General features: G+C 40.2%; 1 protein-coding gene across 1 annotated transcript in view; it reads right to left on the bottom strand.

Annotated features, from left to right (window-relative positions):
• The window catches only part of LOC134821746 (uncharacterized), a 36014-nt gene extending 13323 nt beyond the window's left edge, over positions 1–22691 (bottom strand). Inside the window, exons 1-6 of the mRNA XM_063832491.1 lie at positions 22543–22691; positions 21399–21555; positions 21082–21143; positions 20857–20942; positions 2915–3006; positions 2603–2688 (exon numbers count right to left, since the gene is read on the bottom strand). Of these exons, the coding sequence (XP_063688561.1) occupies positions 2603–2688; positions 2915–3006; positions 20857–20942; positions 21082–21143; positions 21399–21501 (429 nt within the window). The 5' untranslated portion in view covers positions 21502–21555; positions 22543–22691. The remainder of the gene's footprint in view (positions 1–2602; positions 2689–2914; positions 3007–20856; positions 20943–21081; positions 21144–21398; positions 21556–22542) is intronic.
• Between the last annotated feature and the right edge of the window lie 2632 nt (positions 22692–25323).

Below are 25323 nucleotides of genomic sequence, written 5' to 3'. Positions count from 1 at the left end.
AATCAGCTTCCAGAACTGAGAGAGAAAACCCTGAACCACTTCGTCACGTGTCAAAACAAATTCGCTCTAAAACACGTGATGTAGATTTGCAAGCTCGCACCTACTGATAACAGATATGTACGGTAACTGCCTAATAACAAATACAGTATACACGGCCACTTCCAACCGACACCCACAATAACGATAACAAGGGACTCTATCTCTAGAGTTTCAGGGGCCGGGCCTGGTCGGTGATAACAAAGGGCTCCCTCTCCAGGGTTCCAGGGGCCTGGTCAGTGATGACGCACCAGAAACCGGACACGCAATGTTACATCTAAACAAACTTGAACCGACCAATCAGTGACAGGAGAGGTTGTCAGGTGACTGAAACCAGCCTATGAGAAGCAGGAATAAAGCTGAGAAATAGTGAGGTGGAGGAGTAGTAGAGAAGGAGGGTGGAGTTAGAAGCTACTCCAGGAGAGATACACCTTGTCTCAGTGTCTCACAACACCTTACCGAGGTGGTGTGACACCCAGTACTGTCACCTCAACATATCAGCTTACTTTAGCTGTGACGTCACAAAGTGGTCTGATAACAGACCAGGGTACAGGACACATCGCTAGATATCTCTCTCTCTCTCTCTCTCTCTCTCTCTCTCTCTCTCTCTCTCTCTCTCTCTCTCTCTCTCTCTCTCTCTCTCTCTCTCTCTCTCTCTCTCTCTCTCTCTCTCTCTCTCTCTCTCTCTCTCTCTCTCTCTCTCTCTTCCTGTCAGAGAAGGACAAAATAGCGTCCCATTTTGAACCCAGGAGGTACCAGTAGGTGTCTGATAAAGTACCAGTAGCCAGTAGGTACAGAGTATCTGATTATGTACCAGTGGGTACAAGAGTCAAGACACCGCTAAAGTATTTGATACTCTATCCAGCAAAGAAGCAGCGCTTTTCTTAGTTGTGGTTCAATGTAGCACTCCTTTTAGCGGATCACACAAGGTACCGGATCACACAGGGTGCCGACAAGATGTCAGATCACACAGGGTGCCGACAAGGAGCCGACTTTCTGTCTGGGGCCCAGGGAGATGGGAGGCGTCTCAGTGTCACCTTCTGTCTGGACACAATATGTGATGTGGCGAGTAACCTTGTAAACTTGAGTCTGAGAACTCAGCTTGAATAATATTGTCAGTGTGGAGTGTGGAGTGTGAAGTGTGAACTGTGTGTAAGCAAGTGTAAAGGTGAGTGTAACTAAGTGTAAAGGTGTGTAACTTCTGACTAATTGTACGCCTCACTACAAACAGGTAGCAAATAACAGACGTTGGAACAGTTACAATCAATGCCCACCACGGTAATTCGAGTTCCTCATTACACACGACCTTCAACTCACACACTACATCACACTACATCACACAACATCACACTAAATCACACTACATCACACTACATCACACAACATCACACTACATCACACAACATCACACTACATCACACTACATCACACAACATCACACAACATCACACTACTTCACACTACATCACACTACATCACACTACATCACACTACATCACACTACATCGCAGACAGGTCCACGGTCACGTCACCATCACAGACAGGGCCACTGTGACCTGCAAACTGTGACCTGCACAGTAACTCCCCACAGACAGGGCCACTGTGACCTGCAAACTGTGACCTGCACAGTAACTCCCCACAGACAGGGCCACTGTGACCTGCAAACTGTGACCTGCACAGTAACTCCCCACAGACAGGGCCACTGTGACCTGCAAACTGTGACCTGCACAGTAACTCCCCACAGACAGGGCCACTGTGACCTGCAAACTGTGACCTGCACAGTAACTCCCCACAGACAGGGCCACTGTGACCTGCAAACTGTGACCTGCACAGTAACTCCCCACAGACAGGGCCACTGTGACCTGCAAACTGTGACCTGCACAGTAACTCCCCACAGACAGGGCCACTGTGACCTGCAAACTGTGACCTGCACAGTAACTCCCCACAGACAGGGCCACTGTGACCTGCAAACTGTGACCTGCACAGTAACTCCCCACAGACAGGGCCACTGTGACCTGCAAACTGTGACCTGCACAGTAACTCCCCACAGACAGGGTCACTGTGACCTGCAAACTGTGACCTGCACAGTAACTCCCCACAGACAGGGTCACTGTGACCTGCAAACTGTGACCTGCACAGTAACTCCCCACAGACAGGGCCACTGTGACCTGCAAACTGTGACCTGCACAGTAACTCCCCACAGTCCCGCCTCTCTTTGTTCCTGGCACCAGATCACTCACCGGACGTATTACACGGGACAGACGGGACAGACACAGAGATTAACCGAACAAGGGATACGTAACACAAGAGATGTTGGAGATTACGTAGTGGACGGAGTTTTACAGCCCCGTTATACAGCCCCTGTTATAATAATATGGAGATCAAAGAGAGGAACCTGTTACAGTAAACAGACTGACAATACACGTAAACAGACTGACAAACTGACAATACACGTAAACAGACTGACAAACTGACAATACACGTAAACAGACTGACAAACTGACAATACGCGTAAACAGACTGACAAACTGACATTGCACGTAAACAGACTGACAAACTGACAAACCTGTTCAAGTCGCTGTCGTGTGACCATGCACCGGAAACCTAACTTTTTCCAGTACTTGTCTTTCTTCTTTATGAACTGTCGCTTACCTGATGAAACATAACTGTCATCTTCAATTCACATACCAAAGATTATTATTAGACAGTAATTTTCGCATGAAAAAGACAAGGGCAGTGAAAAATCCCAGAAAGAAAATACACCCACAAAAAATACAATTTCCTATAATAACTAAATTACTACAAAACTTTAACTAAATCAAATAATGAATTAATAATTAAACTTAATATATTGTATTAATTAATAAAAGGAACGTACTTGTCCAGATGTTATCGTGGTGTAACATGTAGTCCAACAGAACATCCTTCACCTTCCGGTCCTCGTCCTCCTCAAACTCTATTGCCAGGTATCTGAAACATTAATCGTGTAAAAAGGAGTGTAAAAAGGAGTGTAAAAAGGGTGTAAAAAGGGGTGTAACATTATTATAATATGACTTATGTAGTAACAGTGTGTGTAACATTGAGTAAAAAATTGTGTGTAAAGGTTTTAGTCTTGTGTCACATTCAACAAAACCAAGACAGCCCAATCTCAGATGCATCTACATTCTACAATGACTTTTCTATACAATATTGTCATGACGTGTTTGTGTTACTCATTTTAACACCGTCATGACATTTAACAAACATTAAGCACGAATTAATCCTCTACAGACGGACTCAGTGAAATCACTATTATATTAAGATTTTATTAAGATTTCAGAAAATTGCCATAATTGTTTTATGCTCAACTTAGATTAATTTGTATCATTATCTTTAGGTAATATGCCATCATGATAACGGTCGGTTACTTTTGAACAATTAATTTCACTCAATATTAAATGATCGTGGGGAAATCCATTTGAAATTTTACACAAGAATCAAATTTTAGATATCTAGAAAATATATCTATTACATCTCATTAGTTGGTAGAAATTATACCAAAAAAACGAGATATCTAATAGATGGGCGGGTCGACTCAACACTTAGCTGTTATTTTAGGGTGTACTGTTACACACACAGATAAAACTACGCCCTAATGATAAATATCACCTACCACCAAATCATGATTTTGAATTAAAATTCAATTTTATTTTTGAAGATTATAAAATCTAATCTGAGGTTTCGTTAACTGCTACAAGTTATAGAGTTGACTGCCACATTTCACACCAGGAGGCTGGCACATCAGGCTGGCTTGAAACGTGACAGCCCATCAGAAACGTGACAGCCCATCAGAAACGTGACAGCGGGTCAGTGAGCATCTGACACAATCACGCCATACGATTCATTTGATATTATATAGCACAACTAAATCGGGTATAAGTATATAAGAATATGCTTATATAATATTATAAACCATGATTTGAAATTCCATAAAGTGAACATTTTCTAACAGTTAGCAGATATTGTTATGATTACCGGCTATATTCAGTACCCTAACTTAACACAGTGCTAACTGTTCACCAGATAACATGTTATTTACTGTCCAGTTCATTACTCGTAACAACCCGTACCCTACACAGTCGGACAAATCTAGGGTGGTCATGGAGGGTGGGTGTGTGCTTCATAGTGGGTGTGTGCTTCTTATATCACCAGGACTACATTGTAGTCTAGGATATTATCTACATAATTATAACACTCCCCACTAGTGTTGCAGTGTAGAGCTAGTGTAGTACACTGTAGACTGTAAAGCTAGTGTAGTACACTGTAGACTGTAGAGCTAGTGTAGTACACTGTAGACTGTAAAGATAGTGTAGACTGTAGACTGTAGAACTAGTGTAGTACACTGTAGACTGTAAAGATAGTGTAGTACACTGTAGACTGTAAAGTGTAAAGCTAGTGTAGACTTAGCTGATTAAACCCGCGAGCAGTACACCTAAAGGGGGGGGGGGGGGGGGCAATGGGTATTTTTTACCTTAAAGCCCTACAGTTTACAGTACGCCTCTCAGTACACAGTACACTGTAACTCTTCATTATAAGTTATAACCGTGTACCCCCACTAATAGTGGGCCACTATTACCGTACCGGAAAGCTCGACAATGCATCTACACACTTATAATATATACTAACTGCCAGGCCCAATGGGCAATTGAACTACACTGGCAATCCAGCTACACTGTAGCTACATTACAACTACTCTATAACTACTCTATAATTGTACTACTGCTACACTGGCTCTCTGTTTATTTCTATATCTTCTATTTTTCAGCTCACCCACGTACACGTACAGGAAACGCTTTAAAATACGCGGCCACATTTTCCAAACGTTACACAAACGTTACTACCACACACGTTACATTTACGTTGAATGTACGTAAAATGTAGGTTAATACCACGTAATAATGTAACTACTTTAATACCCACACACATACCGATATATTATAATGATTTTAATGGAATACTGACGCCGTTATTCTCCATCTGTATATTTGAACGGCGTGTCTCGCATTATGCATTATAAGGTGATTGGGAAGGAGCAGTGGAGTGGGTGTATTAAAATGTGGTTATTTCACCTGCCAGTGACATGACACGTGATAATATAATGACACGTGATATTTAGCACGTGATATGTAGCACGTGATATTTAGCACGTGATATTTAGCACGTGATATTTAGCACGTGATATGTAGCACGGGATATGTAGCACGTGATATGTTGCTCCTCTTGTAGTAACTAGGTGGGTTACTATAGTAACTTAAGTTGAGAAGTAACAATAAGATGTGGGCAGGGTAAACGTGAGGCTGGTTTTATGTTAAAGCAGTGAGGTTGTGTCTTGTGGAGGTTGAGTAACAGTACATTTTAGCAGTGAGGTATGAGGAGGACCTCAAACTGCGGGGAAGTTGTAATGAAGGAGAGGATAGTCCTAGTGGTAGTAGAGGTTCTGATTATCAGATTATAATTACCTGTCAGCTGAATATGTGAGCACGTGGTAGGGGGTTTGGTAGGGGGTGTTCACTATGTTATATTCTAATAACATAGTTACAAGAATGAGTGGTAGTGGAAGTATGACTTATTTTCTAGTAAGCAAGAGAACTCTTGCATATTTAAATATCTCGATCAGCGAGATTGTCATTCAAAGCATTTTAAAATATAAACGGTTCTGACGTTGAATTACCTAAATACTTTGATTTAACCAGTTGCCAGACTTGTAAAATATACTAATTATAATGGTCTCCTCCGCTCCCCTAGATTTGTATTTACCACGTCCCCAACCTTTAGCATACTTATCCATTTTAGCACATTTTTATCGAGTATTATTACATGAACTGTTTTACTACGATTTACGATAGAATAAGGATTGTATATCATAATACTTATAATATATATTATATAAATGTTAAGATATACTGTATCTCATTTATTCCATCACGTGAGCATGAGATTAAGGTCATTATGTATTCAAAACATTATCAGAGAATAACTCAGAACTCTGTATACAACCTGTAATGTTCTGGACAGCCGCCAACTCGCTTGACCTTGGTTGGTGGGTAGGTTTGCCAGTACAACACAAGCTTTATGGGAGGTAAACCCCACGTCATACGCTAAACGAAGTAAAGATTTAACTATATTCCGGTACAATTTACTATCGTCACATTACAATGCACTATTGTCTCTCTCTCCCTCTCTCTAGTTCTTCCTCTCCCCCTCCCTCTCTGGCTCTATTTCATTTCCTATTCTCACATTCAATCAGAACAATGTGTCAAGATGAACTGTCAACCTATCAAAGTTTGAAATTTGGAACATGTCGGCTCTTTTAGATGAAAGAACCCAAATGAGAAGAGAGCCCAAATAATTTGATATAGCTGTCGGTGTCGACAGTATGTATCAAAGGGAACCTACAATAACCAGACGTTATTCGTGTTGTGTGTCACGTGAGGACCCTCTGTTTACAGAGTTACACGTGACACGACCCTTACCTCCCCCGGACCCTCATAACCCGGAAAGTTAAAGAAGAACTACTAATGTAACGGCCTTTATTTCATGACAACATTAATCCTTATGTTCGGTCATTGCCACCAACTTAACTGCAATACCAATCCAAATATTAATCGAGACTGTGAATCCTGATATCCTAATTTTAACTATCCAGCTCGCTGGTCAAAACGTTTAAATTCCCATTGTTGGAGGACAGGTGCAGCGTTGAAAAGGATTGAGAACCAGACGACTAAACAGCACGTGATACAACCTCGTATATCACGTGATGTGGTGATAAGACAACACGTGGACAGCACGTGATAAACAGCACGTCCTGGTAATGACAGTGGAAGCTGGAACTGTACTTGTTTTAAGTTAATAATATCTTTACAAATCACGGGATTTACCGAATTAAAGAAGTCAACAGTTTAACTTCTACCAGTTAAACTGTCTGCAATGTATCTGATCCCTAATACATGTTTAATCAGCTATAACACTCCAATTCTCGGATAATAATTGAGTTCTGAAGACAGTGATGAGAGATGTGTAGCTCAAGTTAGACACTTAACTACCTAACTTGAGGTCAGACAGACACTACAAAGGTAGCAGCAGTGTGTCCAACTGTAGTAGTGCTACAGCACGGTGCTAGCTTGACAGTTGACATGTTGTGTTACTGTTACACACGTTTAAACAAGGAGCTAGACATTGGTCCTACACTCAAACATTCCAATAATAGTCCCCTTGTAGACACTGCTCCTTTATAATATAATACATTGTGTGTGCTCGTCTAATAGCTGAACATATCAGACCATTAGAAACCTACACTGAACTATTAAATCCTCATTATAGTGTTGCTGACTTGACATGTTACACAGGAGTGTACAGACTTGTGTGTAACGTGTAACAGGAGTGTAGAATTGTGTTTAACGTAAACCAGACATTGGTCCTCTATTATTGAGGTAGAGGACCAATCTAATGTCAGAGCTTCCCTTTTGTAAAGGTACAATTCTTCAATCTTCATACTGTAAGTGTACTTATTTCACGCCCAGTTCGCCAATACTGAACTTCACTTTTCTACTGTTTCTGTGTTTATGTCCACAAGCTTCAATGTTGTGTCATACACACTTTTCTATGTCAAGATACAGCTGGAACTTTACATTGAGTAGTTTAACATGAACTGTTGCTGTAAAGTGTAAACAGATATAATCATGGTGATCTTGTGAGAGAAGTTTCCAGAAATAAAAGTAAAAGAAAGAAAAGTAAAATTGTTTTCAGAGAAAGTGAAATATAAGCCCCTGCTGCCTGAAATCTAATACGCAGTCAAAAAAGTCCTGGAATTTTACAAGAGCTTCACAATTCACATTCTCCGGATTTTTAGAACTGAGTCGTGCCCTTGATGCTGTGAAAAGAAAGTCGTGAAGTGTGGCCTAATTGCTGAAAATTTCCTTTCCAAGTTGCAAGGCGTGGTTTTTCTCACACTCGCGTATACACTGTTTCCTACATCTACCGAGTCAGCCAATCAGTAAGCCAGATCGCTATCACGTGATTCAAACTAACCAAGTAAGGAGCAATGTTGCAGTCACGAGACGTGAAGAGAACCAATCAGCGACAACAAGTGGTGATTTTGGAAGTGCTTTGACCCCTTTGTTGCCAGAGATTCGGAGGACATTATCATTTACATGAGAAAGGATGATGATATCAGAGCTAGGATTAGCTCCCAACAATCCAACCAAACCTTTAAAATGATATATGAAACTTCCCTGTCCAACGTTAATAATATATAAGAAATAGCGGTCGTTTCTAAGTTTTGTCACGGCTAGTCGTTAACATCGGTAACTTCATACGTATTGTATGAGAGATTTGACCTCAGCTCGGTTTTATTTCATGATGGGTAAGTTTGCGGCTTTCTTTAAGACATTATAAAACTTCTCTGTCAACCGTGTCTCATTATTAGAGCATCTCCCGAAGTGAGCGTGTCTCATTATTAGAGAATAGAGCATCTCCCGAAGTGAGCGTGTCTCATTATTAGAGCATCTCCCGAAGTGAGCGTGTCTCATTATTAGAGCATCTCCCGAAGTGAGCGTGTCTCATTATTAGAGCATCTCCCGAAGTGAGCGTGTATCATTATTAGAGCATCTCCCGAAGTGAGCGTGTCTCATTATTAGAGAATAGAGCATCTCCCGAAGTGAGCGTGTCTCATTATTAGAGCATCTCCCGAAGTGAGCGTGTCTCATTATTAGAGCATCTCCCGAAGTGAGCGTGTATCATTATTAGAGCATCTCCCGAAGTGAGTGTGTCTCATTATTAGAGCATCTCCCGAAGTGAGCGTGTCTCATTATTAGAGAATAGAGCATCTCCCGAAGTGAGCGTGTCTCATTATTAGAGCATCTCCCGAAGTCAGCGTGTCTCATTATTAGAGCATCTCCCGAAGTGAGCGTGTCTCATTATTAGAGAATAGAGCATCTCCCGAAGTGAGCGTGTCTCATTATTAGAGCATCTCCCGAAGTGAGCGTGTCTCATTATTAGAGCATCTCCCGAAGTGAGCGTGTCTCATTATTAGAGCATCTCCCGAAGTGAGCGTGTCTCATTATTAGAGAATCTCCCGAAGTGAGCGTGTATCATTATTAGAGCATCTCCCGAAGTGAGCGTGTCTCATTATTTGAGCATCTCCCGAAGTGAGCGTGTATCATTATTAGAGCATCTCCCGAAGTGAGCGTGTCTCATTATTAGAGCATCTCCCGAAGTGAGCGTGTCTCATTATTAGAGAATAGAGCATCTCCCGAAGTGAGCGTGTCTCATTATTAGAGCATCTCCCGAAGTGAGCGTGTCTCATTATTAGAGCATCTCCCGAAGTGAGCGTGTCTCATTATTAGAGCATCTCCCGAAGTGAGCGTGTCTCATTATTAGAGAATAGAGCATCTCCCGAAGTGAGCGTGTCTCGTGTCGCTTACAGATTAACAGAAGAAGTCGCGTCAAGAGAAGTCAGCCGGCTAACAGTGCACAGTTACATGCTTATCTTGTGTAACCGTACATATTATTAACCAGGGCTGGAGAGAAAGAATGGAATGTTCTCGACCAGCCGGCCGTCTTGTGACATGATTATATAACGGCATGATAATGGGCGCAGTTTAGCGAAGTTACTGTCTTCTTTTTGTAGCGCCGGTAGCTGGCGTGACTGGTCTGTTACTGGTCCGTGACTGGTTTGTGACTGATCTGTGACTGGTCTGTTACTGGTCTACTATAGTGTGATCAGATAAAGTCGCCACCTCAGATCTACAATGGGCCAGAACCAATTAACACGCCATTTAAGATACAGAAGTTAATTTTTAGTGATCTCAGAAGTCAACTTCATTTGACGACATTATGTCCAGTTCTATGTATGATGTCGAGTGACTGTAAGCTAGTGTAATTTAATATCCTGCTGATGATTTCTTGAGAAGACTACAAGCTCGTAACAATGATAAGAACATTGTAACTAGATTCTGGAAGAGTGTAACATCTAAATCTTCCCTCCAGTAATACGTCCTGCAGTGCCCACACGAACATATTGAAAGTATTATGTTCTCGAATTTTGCTCAACATTCAAACATTGTGGCTAATTGTTTAGTGATAACAATTCAACAGAATTAATAATAATAAATGTGAATGATAATGTGCGCCGCACATAATAAATGTATTGAGTATGTCTCTGTAGGCGAGTAACACGTCTCACCAAATGTTTTGTAAGGTTATATTTGTCTCATTATTCTGTAATAAAACAGTTCACGCCCACTACCCTGTAATAGAGTCACACAGAGTCACACAGAGTCACACATAGTCACACAGAGTCACACAGAGTCACAAATAGTCACACAGAGTCACACAGAGTCACACAGAGTCACACTGTGACTCACAATTGAGACTTGGTCATGATGTGACTGCTGTGACCTAAGAGGCTTTGTGACCTAAGGGGACCGCCGCGCTGTGACCTAAGTCTTAAGGGGACCGCTGTGACCTAAGTCTTAAGGGGACCGCTGTGACCTAAGTCTTAAGGGGACCGCTGTGACCTAAGTCTTAAGGGGACCGCTGTGACCTAAGTCTTAAGGGGACCGCTGTGACCTAAGTCTTAAGGGGACCGCTGTGACCTAAGTCTTAAGGGGACCGCTGTGACCTAAGGGGGAGCCGCAGTGACTGGAGAGATAAACGGTCTAACTTTGAGAATTTAGTATGATCATGAATATGTCACAGATTCTATCACAGGACAGGATGTGACAGTGGAATGACAGCGGGGTGGATTTCTCTCCTGACAGTGAAGTCTACTCAGCATGACGCCTCGAGGTTGCACAACCACTTAACGTTACCGAACATTATTGCTTTATAAAATATTGCTGCTATAAATTTAAATTTCACACAGACACAAGCATGACATGAGACTGTAGCATGTGTTTGATCTGATCATCATTCCCCAAATATTTTAGAGTTTAAAGTCAGAGGATTCAACCCGATTTTCGTGACTTGACGCATTGGTGACGTTGCCATATATTAATAATGAATGCACATCATTATACAGTTACACACATATGATTTACAATAACTAACAAGGAGGAATTATTTAAACACAAACCAACGGGTGTGGTGTTTTGTGAGATGCACATGGTAACCTAATATTCAAAATATGCACATAATATTTGAAAAATGCGTAAAACTGGAATCACATGTGACATTTTCCGAACTGCATGTTTCAAACTTTTAGAGTATTATTGTTATACGGGTGTGTTTTAAACCACAAGATATTAATATGTGTACTCAGCAGGCCCCCCTCTTTGACGGTAAGCAGATCAAGAGTTCTTTCTCTAATAGTTTGAAATTATTAAACAATTCATAAACTTATATGGCCGTTGAGTTGTCAATATGATGACTTGGATAGTTTGATGATATTATTCAACGTCAGAGGAAATGTTTTGCATTATTGAACTTACACATTATTAATCAGACAATATATAAATAAATTTATACATTTATTGGTTGGATCGGGATACCTACAACTTTTCTGACCACCAATAAATATATATTTATTCTATTTATAGAACTTATAAACGTTTCTCAGTCAGTGAGCGCAAGTTGGCAACTATTATAATGTGACCAAGTTAAACTAATCATGACTTTAACAGCAGTTTCTTAACGATCCCTCGTTTAGCCGCCACTCCAACTCTTCAGATTATGTAACACCTTTTAAATTAATCTTAGTTTAATTCTGAGGAAAATAATCTTATGGGAACTGTTTCTTTACGTCCATTTTACAGTAAAGGCCCTGACATTTTACAGTAAAGGCCCTGACATTTTACAGTTAAGGCCCTGGCATTCACCATTTTACAGTTAAGGCCCTGACATTTTACAGTAAAGGCCCTGACATTTTACAGTAAAGGCCCTGACATTTTACAGTAAAGGCCCTGACATTTTACAGTAAAGGCCCTGACATTTTACAGTAAAGGCCCTGACATTTTACAGTAAAGGCCCTGACATTTTACAGTAAAGGCCCTGACATTTTACAGTAAAGGCCCTGACATTTTACAGTAAAGGCCCTGACATTTTACAGTAAAGGCCCTGACATTTTACAGTAAAGGCCCTGACATTTTACAGTAAAAGCCCTGACATTTTACAGTAAAGGCCCTGACATTTTACAGTAAAGGCCCTGGCATTCACCATTTAAAAACGGTAATATGTTAAGAGACAATATTATACCTTACTATTAAAATGCATATTATAATACAGTTTACAGTTTATCCATTGTAAAAGGGAGTTAATCTCTATTTAAAGATGGATTGACCTCAGCAAGTGAAGACCGCCCAGGAAGAAATGCCAAAGATATATAATATTATATGTAGGTTAATGGCAGAGTCAATTCCCAGTAGGCAAGCTGTGGAGGTGTGGTGTTAAAGAGGCCGTGGGAGCAAGTTCTCTAGATTATCCTCATCAGAACATACATTCCTATAGTCGAGGAAGATAATATTATTATAATAATGAGAAAGATAATAATATACAGATTACAGAGATATTATATTTAGACTATACTGAGTTCCAAAATGTGGTTATGTCATGTCACGCATGTGTTATTTTGTGCTATTCTATCTTTTACGATGGTTAACTAATTTGTTGCCTCTTAAATTTATTACTTGAACGAGGAAGATAACATTATAGTTAAATGCATTATATTGAGTTATTTTATCTCAGCAGTTTACGATGTACAGGATACTGCGAGAGTAAGCTCCTTAGAGAGATGACTTGAGAGTTCTTGCAGTTACCTAGAAGACTTATTGATTTTACATTTTAGCAATATCACGTTTCCCCAAAATACAGAAACAGACAAACTTCACGGTGATGTGTTAACATTTAGGGAGTAAACGACTGATTGATTTATACTCTAAGCACTTGCTGGACACTAACTCTGGTATAGGATATGTCACGTGACACATCTGAGAATTATATAACATATATAATTGTCAGTGCTCCTTTATAATATAATATATTGCCAGATGAATGTACTGAGTCCCGGGGAGGTGTCCTTGCTCCTACGTAATATCAAACTAGGTCTGCTCTGTAACTCACACACCCTGTCAAGATATTAACATTGTGTAGGGTTTGTGGGTCGTCACATCTCTCAACGTCACGTTCTGAGCTATGCCACGTGACACAATGACACACACGTATTACTGGTCACATGACACAATGTCACACACGTATTTACAGGCATGATGAGGCAGTCTAATGATCATTTCTCCGAGCTAGTCAGGGGACAGTTGCCCTGCCTAAACTCTAATTTGGTTACACAGTACGTCTGGGAACTCCCTAGCTCTCTCTCTCTCTCTCCCTCTCTCTCTCACGCTCTCTTTTGAGGAGTGGAGAGAGAGGAAAGTGCCCCCTGGCCAGGGTCTCAGGTAATTTGATCTAAAAATAAAACTGACTCAACTTCTCTGAGAGAGTTAGCTGGGAGGATGGGGTGAGAGTTGGAGAGTGTAGGTAATTTAAGAAGTAATTTACACGGTTATATTGCCAGTATTACGATCATTAGTGAGTGTGTGAGTGTGTGTGTGTTTGCTATAATAATATGTGTTTTGTTATAATGTGTTATAAATGAGACATAATAATGTGTCAAGTCACCTCTCGGAGTAACAAACTGTCAGCCCTCTCTCTCTCTCCCTCTCTCTCCCTCTCTCTCCCTCTCTCTCCCTCTCTCTCTCTCTCTCTCTCTCCCTCTCTCCCTCTCTCCCTCTCTCTCTCCCTCTCCTCTCTCTCTCCCCTCTCTCTCTCTCCCCTCTCTCTCTCCTCCCTCTCTCTCTCCCTCCCTCTCTCTCTCTCTCTCTCCCTCTCTCTCTCTCTCTCTCCTCTCTCTCTCCCTCCCTCCCTCTCTCTCTCTCTCTCCCTCTCTCTCTCTCTCCTCTCTCCCTCCTCTCTCCCTCCCTCCCTCCCTCCCTCCCTCCCTCCCTCCCTCCCCCCCCTCCCTCCTCTCCCTCCCTCCCCTCCCTCCCTCCCTCCCTCCCTCCCTCCCTCCCTCCCTCCCTCCCTCCCTCCCTCCCTCCCTCCCTCCCTCCCTCCCTCCCTCCCTCCCTCCCTCCCTCCCTCCCTCCCTCCCTCCCTCCCTCCCTCCCTCCCTCCCTCCCTCCCTCCCTCCCTCCCTCCCTCCCTCCCTCCCTCCCTCCCTCCCTCCCTCCCTCCCTCCCTCCCTCCCTCCCTCCCTCCCTCCCTCCCTCCCTCCCTCCCTCCCTCCCTCCCTCCCTCCCTCCCTCCCTCCCTCCCTCCCTCCCTCCCTCCCTCCCTCCCTCCCTCCCTCCCTCCCTCCCTCCCTCCCTCCCTCCCTCCCTCCCTCCCTCCCTCCCTCCCTCCCTCCCTCCCTCCCTCCCTCCCTCCCTCCCTCCCTCCCTCCCTCCCTCCCTCCCTCCCTCCCTCCCTCCCTCCCTCCCTCCCTCCCTCCCTCCCTCCCTCCCTCCCTCCCTCCCTCCCTCCCTCCCTCCCTCCCTCCCTCCCTCCCTCCCTCCCTCCCTCCCTCTCTCTCTCTCTCTCTCTCTCTCTCTCTCTCTCTCTCTCTCTCTCTCTCATGTCATGCCCGCTTTGAGTCGCCCACAAAATAGACGTTTGACACAATATAAAAGATGTAAATTCAAGACCGAACCATGTAACCGGGTAACGGCCAACGGGTCCTTCTCAACAGTTATTGTTACGTTTGAGCTGTAACAATAACTGTTTTATCAGGACTGTTTCCGATAGTCATATCTATAACGGAAGGACAGTAAATCACTTGGACCAGTGACTGAAACAAGCCTGAAATATGAGGCCGTAAATCTGCCGGTATATTTCATGTCACAGTTTTAAATAAGTCTGGGCTTGTTTCTCAAACATACCTACTTTTAATACTTGATATCGAGTCGCTGTAGAATCGATTTTGAATACTGTATGTAGATTTTAAAATCCACTTACAGTATTCAAAATTTTCGAATTTTGAATACTGAATTTTGAATACCCGAATTTTCCAGAACAATTATTGTACAAAAAATCGTTCTGGAAAATTCAAGAAAATATAGATTCCCTCTCAGCATCCGCCAACATAACAGCTCAGTACGGACTACGGCTAGCCTAATATTACATTGATGTGACCAAGTGTGTACACTTCGCATAACAACTAGTAATAATGTCACTAAAACACTTCCTCTCTTTCTCTCTCCCGCAAATATTCGACATTTCATTTAAAATATCGCCACATATCCCCGATAAAATCAGTTCGGAAGACCATAAAATATCAACTTGATTATAATATTCTTAAAATGGCATAATGAAAAAAGTCCCGCTGAAGTCTCGCCACCGCCGCTTGATTTAAGCTTAGCACGCAGCGCTGCTCGTTGTGACCTGAACAAAATATGTTTGCTACTGAACGAATGATTTTGAGATGCTCTGGCACCGAGCCAACACATCCCACGTGACTCAGCACTGTTCTCACACTGCTCTGTCTGTCGCCGGGGGAACCAATTAGCCACCGCTATTTCAGTCACGCGGCCGGAGAGCAGCCAATCAGCAGGTTAAGCTGTGTCACGTGATATTAGATGAGCCTCTGAGATGACGGGTCCGACACCACGTGATTTCACGCTATCAGAAGCAAGAGATGGACTTCTCACAAGAGAGTCATTAAAATATTACATGCAGAGCGCGGCCGTTCACTCGAGGAGTAAAGTTACACTCCCAACACACATTATAGGTGAACAACACTCAACATTCCGCCTAGTGAACAACACTCAACATCACTCTTAGTAAAGTTGACATAGCACTATAATCGAGGGAACAACATTTTTTGGGGAGGCATTGCACTGCACACATTGTGAATCATTTATAAATTTTCCTCGATGATAATTGAACGTGCATTTATCATTCATCTGATTAAGATTTCATTTTCTATATTTGTCAAGGTTTTGGATAACATCTTGCTCTTATTTCATGATGAAGTTTCCATGTGATGGTAATACAGAGAGTTAAGATCCGAAATGAAATCCCACGACTGATTAAGATGTCAGCAGAAACCTTATTTACAAATACCTAGAGACCTAGGACCATTAGTGGTGTCAAAATCAAATCTGTTCACTAACCATGGGAAACACAATTTACTCGTTAAACTGATCGGTTTACAATGGGAAATTAATCAACCCCAATACCACATATTGTTATGAACACGCAGATTAGAAGATTAATTAGGTAATTAGATTCATTTACGATGGTCGCTGTAAGACAATGGGTCCTTAAATAGTTGTTAGAATTCAATCTAAAGACGCTGAACGGTTTTAGCTTGTAATCCTGTTATCCTCTGTGAAACGAGATTCTATATCATCTACTCCAAATTTGGGTTTCAGCCACGTCTTACATTGTTCAGTTTATTGCAGCAAAGTTACTTAATGATTATTAAAAGTTATTAAACTATGAGATGATATTAATGACAATATAAAGAGTAATACTGTACATTCGTGAAAAAAACTACTGACACTGAACAATTGTTGCTCCACCTCTGGCTTTTTTTTTATAACTCATATTTAAACACGATAAAAAAGCTGAATTATAAATTTAATTATCTTGAGATGAAGAATATTCCTACATATTCCTACATATTCCTACATATTCCTACATAACAAGAATGGCGGTGTCCAAAAAATCATTTTACAGTCAATTTATCTATGTTATAGTGTGTCTACGCTGTAGATTACCCGGTACGGCAATTTCTAATTCTATGCACAAAAAAACAGCTTTTTGTAGCGATTACCCTGGTAATAAATAGATTGATCTTAAATAGCCTGCACACTGATATCTCAAAGGTCGAGATCACAGCTATTAATATCTGGGCAGACCATTTCATTAAACATAGCTTATATAGATATAGATATATATACATTTTCTATAGCTTATAACTGAAGTTATATCAATCTTAGTCTCTTGCCCATTCTTTCATCTTCGTGTATTCATAGGGGCGGTTAACTGATAACTTAATGTTTTTATCATTTAACTTATAACTTTGTAGCTGAAATACAGGGCTCACAATTTTATAGAAACATTAAGGAGACCAACATCATTTACTCCTCATGAACATACACTCACGGCTCCAGCATTAAACACGTGTAATCACGATTGGGAGACTACATGCCCACAAAAGTACGTGTTCTTAAACACATGTTTAAGTTCACTGTTCAAGTTCAGTGACCAGTAATATGTGCTAGCTTTGAGAGTTGAACACGGTTTTTCTAGAAATACACCCTGCAATTATACACGCTGCAGCTGTTTTCTTCCGATTGGCTGACTCACATCACGTGATAAGAATACTGTAACCTGATTGGACGGTTGGGCCGTGGTTTTTAGCACTAAGTACATCAGAAAGCCTGCAATTGGCTGAGACCCTGCTTGGATGTGGGGTGTTAGTTGCGTGATTGGCTAGTTAACTGGTTTATTTCCTCTGTAGCCTGGGCCAGGAAGTTGAAATAAATAACATACAAGCCCTACATCAAAACTGGTTCACCACGTGGGCATACTCGAGCCTAGCACGTGGGCATACTCGAGCCTAGTGATTGGTTCTCATTGTTCACGTGACCAGGTGCATGGCTGTGGAAGCGGCAGTGTTATATCTCTCGGTGCAATCACACAGACTGATTCTCATAGAGCACCGTCACGACGTGATCTAATTCGAGCTGTCTGATTGGTGGAGACGACGTGAGGAGACACGTGATTGGATGAGAGCTGTGTATAATGAGAGAGGTGGAGCGGAGGAATCAGGTAGCTGTAATGGCCGTCTGGCTGGAGAATCTTCCAGAACACACGCAATAACCAGTCTACAACCATTATGTAGGACACACCGCCACACGCCTAGCTGCGTTAAGATACATATCAAGCCTGTAGCTGATCACAGTTACTACTCCTCTAGCTGTGTGATATAGTATAGCCACGCCTGTTATAGCTCTGTGTGATTAAGTATAGCCACGACTGTTATAGCTGTGTGTGATATAGTATAGCCACGACTGTTATAGCTGTGTGTGATATAGTATAGCCACAACTGTTATAGCTGTGTGATATAGTATAGCCACGACTGTTATAGCTGTGTGTGATATAGTATAGCCACGACTGTTATAGCTGTGTGTGATATAGTATAGCCACGACTGTTATAGCTGTGTGTGATATAGTATAGCCACGACTGTTATAGCTGTGTGTGATATAGTATAGCCACAACTGTTATAGCTGTGTGATATAGTATAGCCACGACTGTTTTAGCTGTGTGTGATATAGTATAGCCACGACTGTTATAGCTGTGTGTGATATAGCATAGCCACAACTGTTATAGCTGTGTGATATAGGATAGCCACGACTGTTATAGCTGTGTGTGATATAGTATAGCCACGACTGTTATAGCTGTGTGTGATATAGTATAGCCACGACTGTTATAGCTGTGTGTGATATAGTATAGCCACGACTGTTATAGCTGTGTGTGATATAGTATAGCCACAACTGTTATAGCTGTGTGTGATATAGTATAGCCACGACTGTTATAGCTGTGTGTGATATAGTATAGCCACGACTGTTATAGCTGTGTGTGATATAGTATAGCCACGACTGTTATAGCTGTGTGTGATATAGTATAGCCACGACTGTTATAGCTGTGTGTGATATAGTATAGCCACGACTGTTATAGCTGTGTGTGATATAGTATAGCCACGACTGTTATAGCTGTGTGAGTTATAGTATAGCCACGACTGTTATAGCTGTGTGTGATATAGTATAGCCACGACTGTTATAGCTGTGTGATAAAGTATAGCCACGACTGTTATAGCTGTGTGATATAGTATAGCCACGACTGTTATAGCTGTGTGTGATATAGTATAGCCACGACTGTTATCGCTGTGTGTGATATAGTATAGCCACGACTGTTATAGCTGTGTGTGATATAGTATAGCCACGACTGTTATAGCTGTGTGTGATATAGTATAGCCACGACTGTTATAGCTGTGTGTGATATAGTATAGCCACGACTGTTATAGCTGTGTGTGATATAGTATAGCCACGACTGTTATAGCTGTGTGTGATATAGTATAGCCACGACTGTTATAGCTGTGTGTGATATAGTATAGCCACGACTGTTATAGCTGTGTGTGATATAGTATAGCCACGACTGTTATAGCTGTGTGATATAGTATAGCCACGACTGTTATAGCTGTGTGATATAGTATAGCCACGCCTGTTATAGCTGTGTGTGATATAGTATAGCCACGACTGTTATAGCTGTGTGTGATATAGTATAGCCACGACTGTTATAGCTGTGTGATATAGTATAGCCACGCCTGTTATAGCTGTGTGTGATATAGTATAGCCACGACTGTTATATCTGTGTGATATAGTATAGCCACGACTGTTATAGCTGTGTGATATAGTATAGCCACGCCTGTTATAGCTGTGTGTGATATAGTATAGCCACGACTGTTATAGCTGTGTGTGATATAGTATAGCCACGACTGTTATAGCTGTGTGATATAGTATAGCCACGCCTGTTATAGCTGTGTGTGATATAGTATAGCCACGCCTGTTATAGCTGTGTGTGATATAGTATAGCCACGACTGTTATAGCTGTGTGTGATATAGTATAGCCACGCCTGTTATAGCTGTGTGATATAGTATAGCCACGACTGTAGATGTTTGTGAAAATCTAACCACGCCCGTGTGATGTAAAACGAATGTGGTTAGGGACGCTTGCTAACTTCAGGTTAATACAGCTCGTAAAACTAGCTTGAGCCCGCAAGCATGGCCAGGATAACGTTTAAACGTTATTAATATAATATATTATGTTTTTTTACATATTATATTGTATTTTTTAGTACATTTAACATGATAAAATGTTATAATTATATTACATTTTACTTGAACTACCACATTATCAATCTAACGAATAATGCTACATTTTAAGAAAGCTTACACCCATAAAACTCATCACAGTAACATTCACTCATCAAATTGTTAGACTTAGTGCGCTATACTACCACACTCCAACAAATTACACGTCCATATAGCGACACATAACACTATAACCAGTGTTAAAGTTACAACTTGTACATATTATTATGACATTGTATATTATCATATATTATACATAATATATTATGCGCATAAATTATAACTCCGAACTCACATTGTCACGACTACAGTTTTACACATAGCTACTAAATTTTACACACAACTGTTGGTCACCAAGTGGCAGATTGTTTTATTTGACTGAGCAAAAAACCGCTTACCATCAGTTTATCGTGTGGCCAGGTTACATCTGATGAAAATCCAGCTTCCACTTTTAACAAACGAGCCCAATTCCTTTTTGGTTTAACTGCAGTTGCAGTCTCTAACTGCAGTTGCAGTCTCTATAATGTTGCAGGATACTAAACAGCGATGCAAATATATACAGAGTCAGTGATGAACCCGCTAACCAGTTTTATAAATTTTAATTAAAGTTGAGAATTTTTGTTTTCGATCACTTAACTTTGATGTGGTAGTACTGGTTGTAATTACTCTTAGAGATCGAGACGTGAATTTGTATCTTCATTTAAAATGTTATCAATTTTATTATTTTCCCTACGATCGTTTCCAAATTTTTTGAGTGATTAATTTATTAATTAACGTTTCACAACATAACATTGTGTAAACTATGTATTATTACTCGCAGACCCTTGTATATTGACAGTGTTGTGAATAAGGAAAAACTATTCAAACTATTCATATTTCATTGCCAACAGAGCTTTGAATTTAAATAAACTATGTGAACTATTCGGTACTCACAGAGCTATGAAGAACTTTTCTCTGGTGAACTGATAATGCAGGAGTTTGGAGCGCTGGAAATACTCGAACACTATCGCCAACAACCACTGAGATGGTACATTTAACTGTAAGTTTTCCTTCGCATGTATAAAAATAAATTCTAAATATAATACCCATGATACTAAACTATACGCAGTGCAGGTATGTAACTTATAATTATTTAAAGTTTAATACATGCTTGTCTACCTTGTCACAGACTTGGTTGTGTCTGTCGCACTGTAGCAAGACTTGGATCAGCTGGTCCGTGCCTGGGAAACAACATTTAGAACTTTCCAGAAACCACAATTTAGAACTTTCCAGAAACCACAATTTAGAACTTTCCAGATAATTTAGAACATTCCAGACGACGGTTAAAACTAAATAGCTCACTATAACCGAAAGGTAACAGTTTCACAGACTTACTGATAATAATAATATAATGTTATCACTTATCTTAGATCAAAATATCTCGCTGATCAGAGATCATGTAAACTCAAAGATCATGTAAACTAAAAATAACTCACTGATCAAGGTAAGGAATTTCTGCATGGTATCGTAGAGGGAAGTGTTGATGTTAGGGGAAGGGGTTTGATGGAGGGTAAGATGAGGAAGCGTAGCATTCACCATGGTGACCAGAGCGTGGTTTTAACACGTTTCTTCGGGGTGCGTTTAGCGAGTAGGCTGAAATGGAGGTATTGTTAGGAAGCATAATGGATGCATTGTTAGGAAGCATAATGGATTATTGGGTATAAGGGGGATGAGAAGGAGGGGGTGATCTTGCTATACGAAAAAGAAATAACAACCGAACAGTTGGTTAAAGCTGGTCATGTTAGAGTCAAATAGTCTACTTAGATAAATATGAGTGGGGATTATTCGAGAAAAAGGGTCCTATGTCATTTAACTATTGACAGTTAAAACTGTCAAAGAAGCAACCTGTTGAATTATCATAAGTTTAATACTCACGTCTTACATCACTACGAGTTAAACAAGATATTATATTTAATACAAATATATTATTGGTCGGGTTACAATAACACAAAACTGTAACAAAGTAACAAAACAGCAACAACAATTCGGAAAGAAACTATCAGAGCAACACTATAAATAAATCAATAATGGATAATACTTGAAGCTGTTCAAAGCAGTGACACATAAAACAGTCTAGTTTCTAAAAAAGGGCACTAAAATGAGAGATGAGGGCACCTCTCACTATCCCCAAATTAACCTCATTAGACAGAAAGAAGCACTTGGAGTCAGTTATCATGTAATCAGTGTCATAGTGGGGTCAACCTAATTAGCTGTTAGCAGAGGTCAAGACACCTAATTGGGTTGAAAAGAACGACAAGTAATAATGGTCCAGTGATCACTCGTGTAATAAGTAGGGTCAAATTGCCTCAGAATAATGGCCTATGAAGAAAGTGTGATGGTTACAGGTTAGTACAGTCAAATTTTTGTGGTCTAGTTAGTTGATATGAGACGAGCATTCAGCTTTGTCTCTTATATAGATGATTACAGAAAAGTGTTCTAGATGTCAGATGACTCTTCAAAACAGTGTTTAAAGAAATAAAGCCTCAGAACGTAGCCGTCAGACAAAATTACCAACATCGATCTGACTAATTGATAATTTATAATAATTCAACCAATCAATTTAATTAACGATTTAATTACCTTCACCAGGATGAATATAGCCAACAAGCGATGCGATGCACGTGGGGTAAACTAGCAGGCAGTCATTGTATCGCACCAGAACTCGTGAGTGCAGCTAACGGTGGTTGCTGGTGGTACCTGCACTCGTTCTTAAACCGACATATCACCCTGGTTAAAGTGAATTTGGTTAATTATTACTTCATCCTGATTCTATAATGATTGAAGAATTGATGTAAGAATGATATGATGTAATTTGATTAAGTAAAATAAATAAATAGTTACATCACTTATCAATAATAGTTAATTAAACTCAAATATTAATTTTTATCCTAGATTCATTTAATAAATTAATAAGTTAAGAAGACGTATTGTTATTTTCTATTTAAAGATATTGAGACATTAAAATGCAAAACGCAAAAAATAGGCTCTCACGAAATGCAGACATGAAAACCTATAAGTAAGATTTTTTATTTTAAGAACTGTTTAAGCAAAGTGCTAAAGGTAATAATGCTCCAACAAGCCTTTTGGCTTTCATCATATTTCTAAAGAAATGCTCTTTTTTGTTAAGATATTAGATAACCAAAGTTTTAGTCACAAAACGAGTTTGAAAATATAGACCAAGGAAACATATAAATTCTTTAATTTAATATATATTTAACATCTATGACCCAATTTCATGTTTGTATTGTATTGTTTAAGATCTGACATGGTATCGAAACAGCAGACAGTGATGAAACCTAGATATCATTTGTTGAGTAGTTTCGGGTAATAAATGAATAACGTGAAGTAAAGCTATTTATTTCACACTATTAAAAGTTTCAATAACAGTAAGGTGTTACATGCTGCTACAACCCACACATGAGAAGGTACCAGGTAAAGTTAGAGAGGTTTCGTTTCCAGACTACATCAAAAACCTTAGAATTGAGCTCAAACAATTAAAGATCTTTAATATACATTTAGTTAGTCAGTTAACTGACATATCATTATCATGTACATCTTTCAATTCACATGCTAGGAGGAAATGTATCAGTTGAATTTTAAATATATCACCTCTAGCTCTGATACGTTCTAAAACCATTGTCATGAGTTAAGTCATTATAATGTATCTATAGCAGATTGAGACAGTTTAGAGCATTTCCCTGATATCTGGAGCTGTAAATCCCAATAATGGGAGTCCAACAAACATTGATAAAGTCTCACACTGTACCACGTTTATTCATTTCGAAAGAATATCAGATGTTCTGATGTTTCACCGAAGCACTGAGACTGAAGTGTGTTTGGAGTGTAAAATCCCAGGGGCAGGGCGGCTACCCTGTGAAGGTATTATTTTAAAGTCATTGTTATCGATTTCACCAGGCCCAAAGGAGACTACTAGATCAAAGTCGATACCACCATCATTGGCAGTCAAATCTTCAATCTTCATTATATACTGTCTGTTGGCCAGAGTGGTATCAAGTATTGGGGGGGGGGGGTTCTCTACAGTTTTTTAACCACTTTAAAGGTATGTTTTACCTTTGAAAATGTACTATTTGAAGACTGATTGGATAAGAATAGTAAAAAAGAAGATTTTTAGAATTTAGTTAGTGTATTTAAAAGTGTAAAATAGTGTAAAAAGTGTACCTTTTTACTACACTTTTTACTACACCATAGCATAGGCCAAAAAAGGCAAAAATGTAGTGTAAGATCAAGACTGTATATCTAATCTTCCTCCGAGTTATCCAATCGGTCCAACAGAAACAGGGGAGAACGCCTTACTGTCTCCTGATAGACATAGCTACCTTCAATGAAGATTTTTCGCAGTCGAGCACTCGATCATGTTTAATGAAAACAAATTTCTTGTCACTAGAAAAATGACTTCAATACAAAAACAAAATCATGATCAGTGAAAATTTGTTTGAAACGGTCGATTTACTCCTCATGCAATGACTACTTCATTTGAAACTACTAAAATTTTGTAAGGAAAATGGCTTCTTTATGAATGAGGGTCCTCTTGAAGATAAGCTAACGGGGCCACTCACCATCCTCACAAAGATTCGACCTCTGTTGCGCTTGGGATTCCACCCCTTGAGATATCCTACAAGATTGTCACTATACAATTTATAATAAAGGCACTTACAAGTGACCCATTTAAGCAAGGGCTCATATTGCAGCTAGAGGAGGCAAAGGCCCACCGATACCAGCACCATATTGACGAGATACGTAATGTTCTAACGTGGAAAAATGGGTCCAACGAACTAAACAGAAGCAAAATAGACCTTCTGACCTTCTTTTCTTTGTAAAGAACAAAATGTCAAACAGTACTAGTGTCCAGAACGGTGCTGTCAGCTACTCAAAAGAAGAAATAACCCGCTTCATGGACTTTACTTGGATAAACATATCCTGCTGAACCCCAGAATAAATCAGAGTGAGGGTCAGATACTGGATAACATTCATGAAAGAAGAAAAAATTATTTCCTCGCTACTCAAGCAGAAGCACAGACACGAAGGTTATGTCTCGTTCAACATTTATTTGCGATATTCATAACATAACACCCCTGCGCATGCAATTTTGGACAGAAATTCGTCAGGTTGCGAACATTTTGGGGATATATGAGAATGACAGTTCTGTCCCTTAAAGGATTTTGCAATAGTGTTTAAAAAAATAAAACATAAAATTATGTCATCCGAGCATTAGTGAAGTTCCTAATGAAATCAAATCAAGACTCCAAACACGTACTATGTTCAAGGCCAGTGGCAGTATACATATTATAATATTATTATTAAATCTAAAATAGCTAATAATTTAATAAATTATTAACAGGC

Source organism: Bolinopsis microptera, chromosome 10 (assembly GCF_026151205.1).
Source record: "Bolinopsis microptera isolate Bmic1 chromosome 10, MBARI_Bmic_1.0, whole genome shotgun sequence".
Lineage (NCBI taxonomy): Eukaryota > Metazoa > Ctenophora > Tentaculata > Lobata > Bolinopsidae > Bolinopsis > Bolinopsis microptera.
The sequence above is the reverse complement of the archived record's forward strand: the minus strand, read 5'-3'. Positions and strand labels throughout refer to the sequence as shown.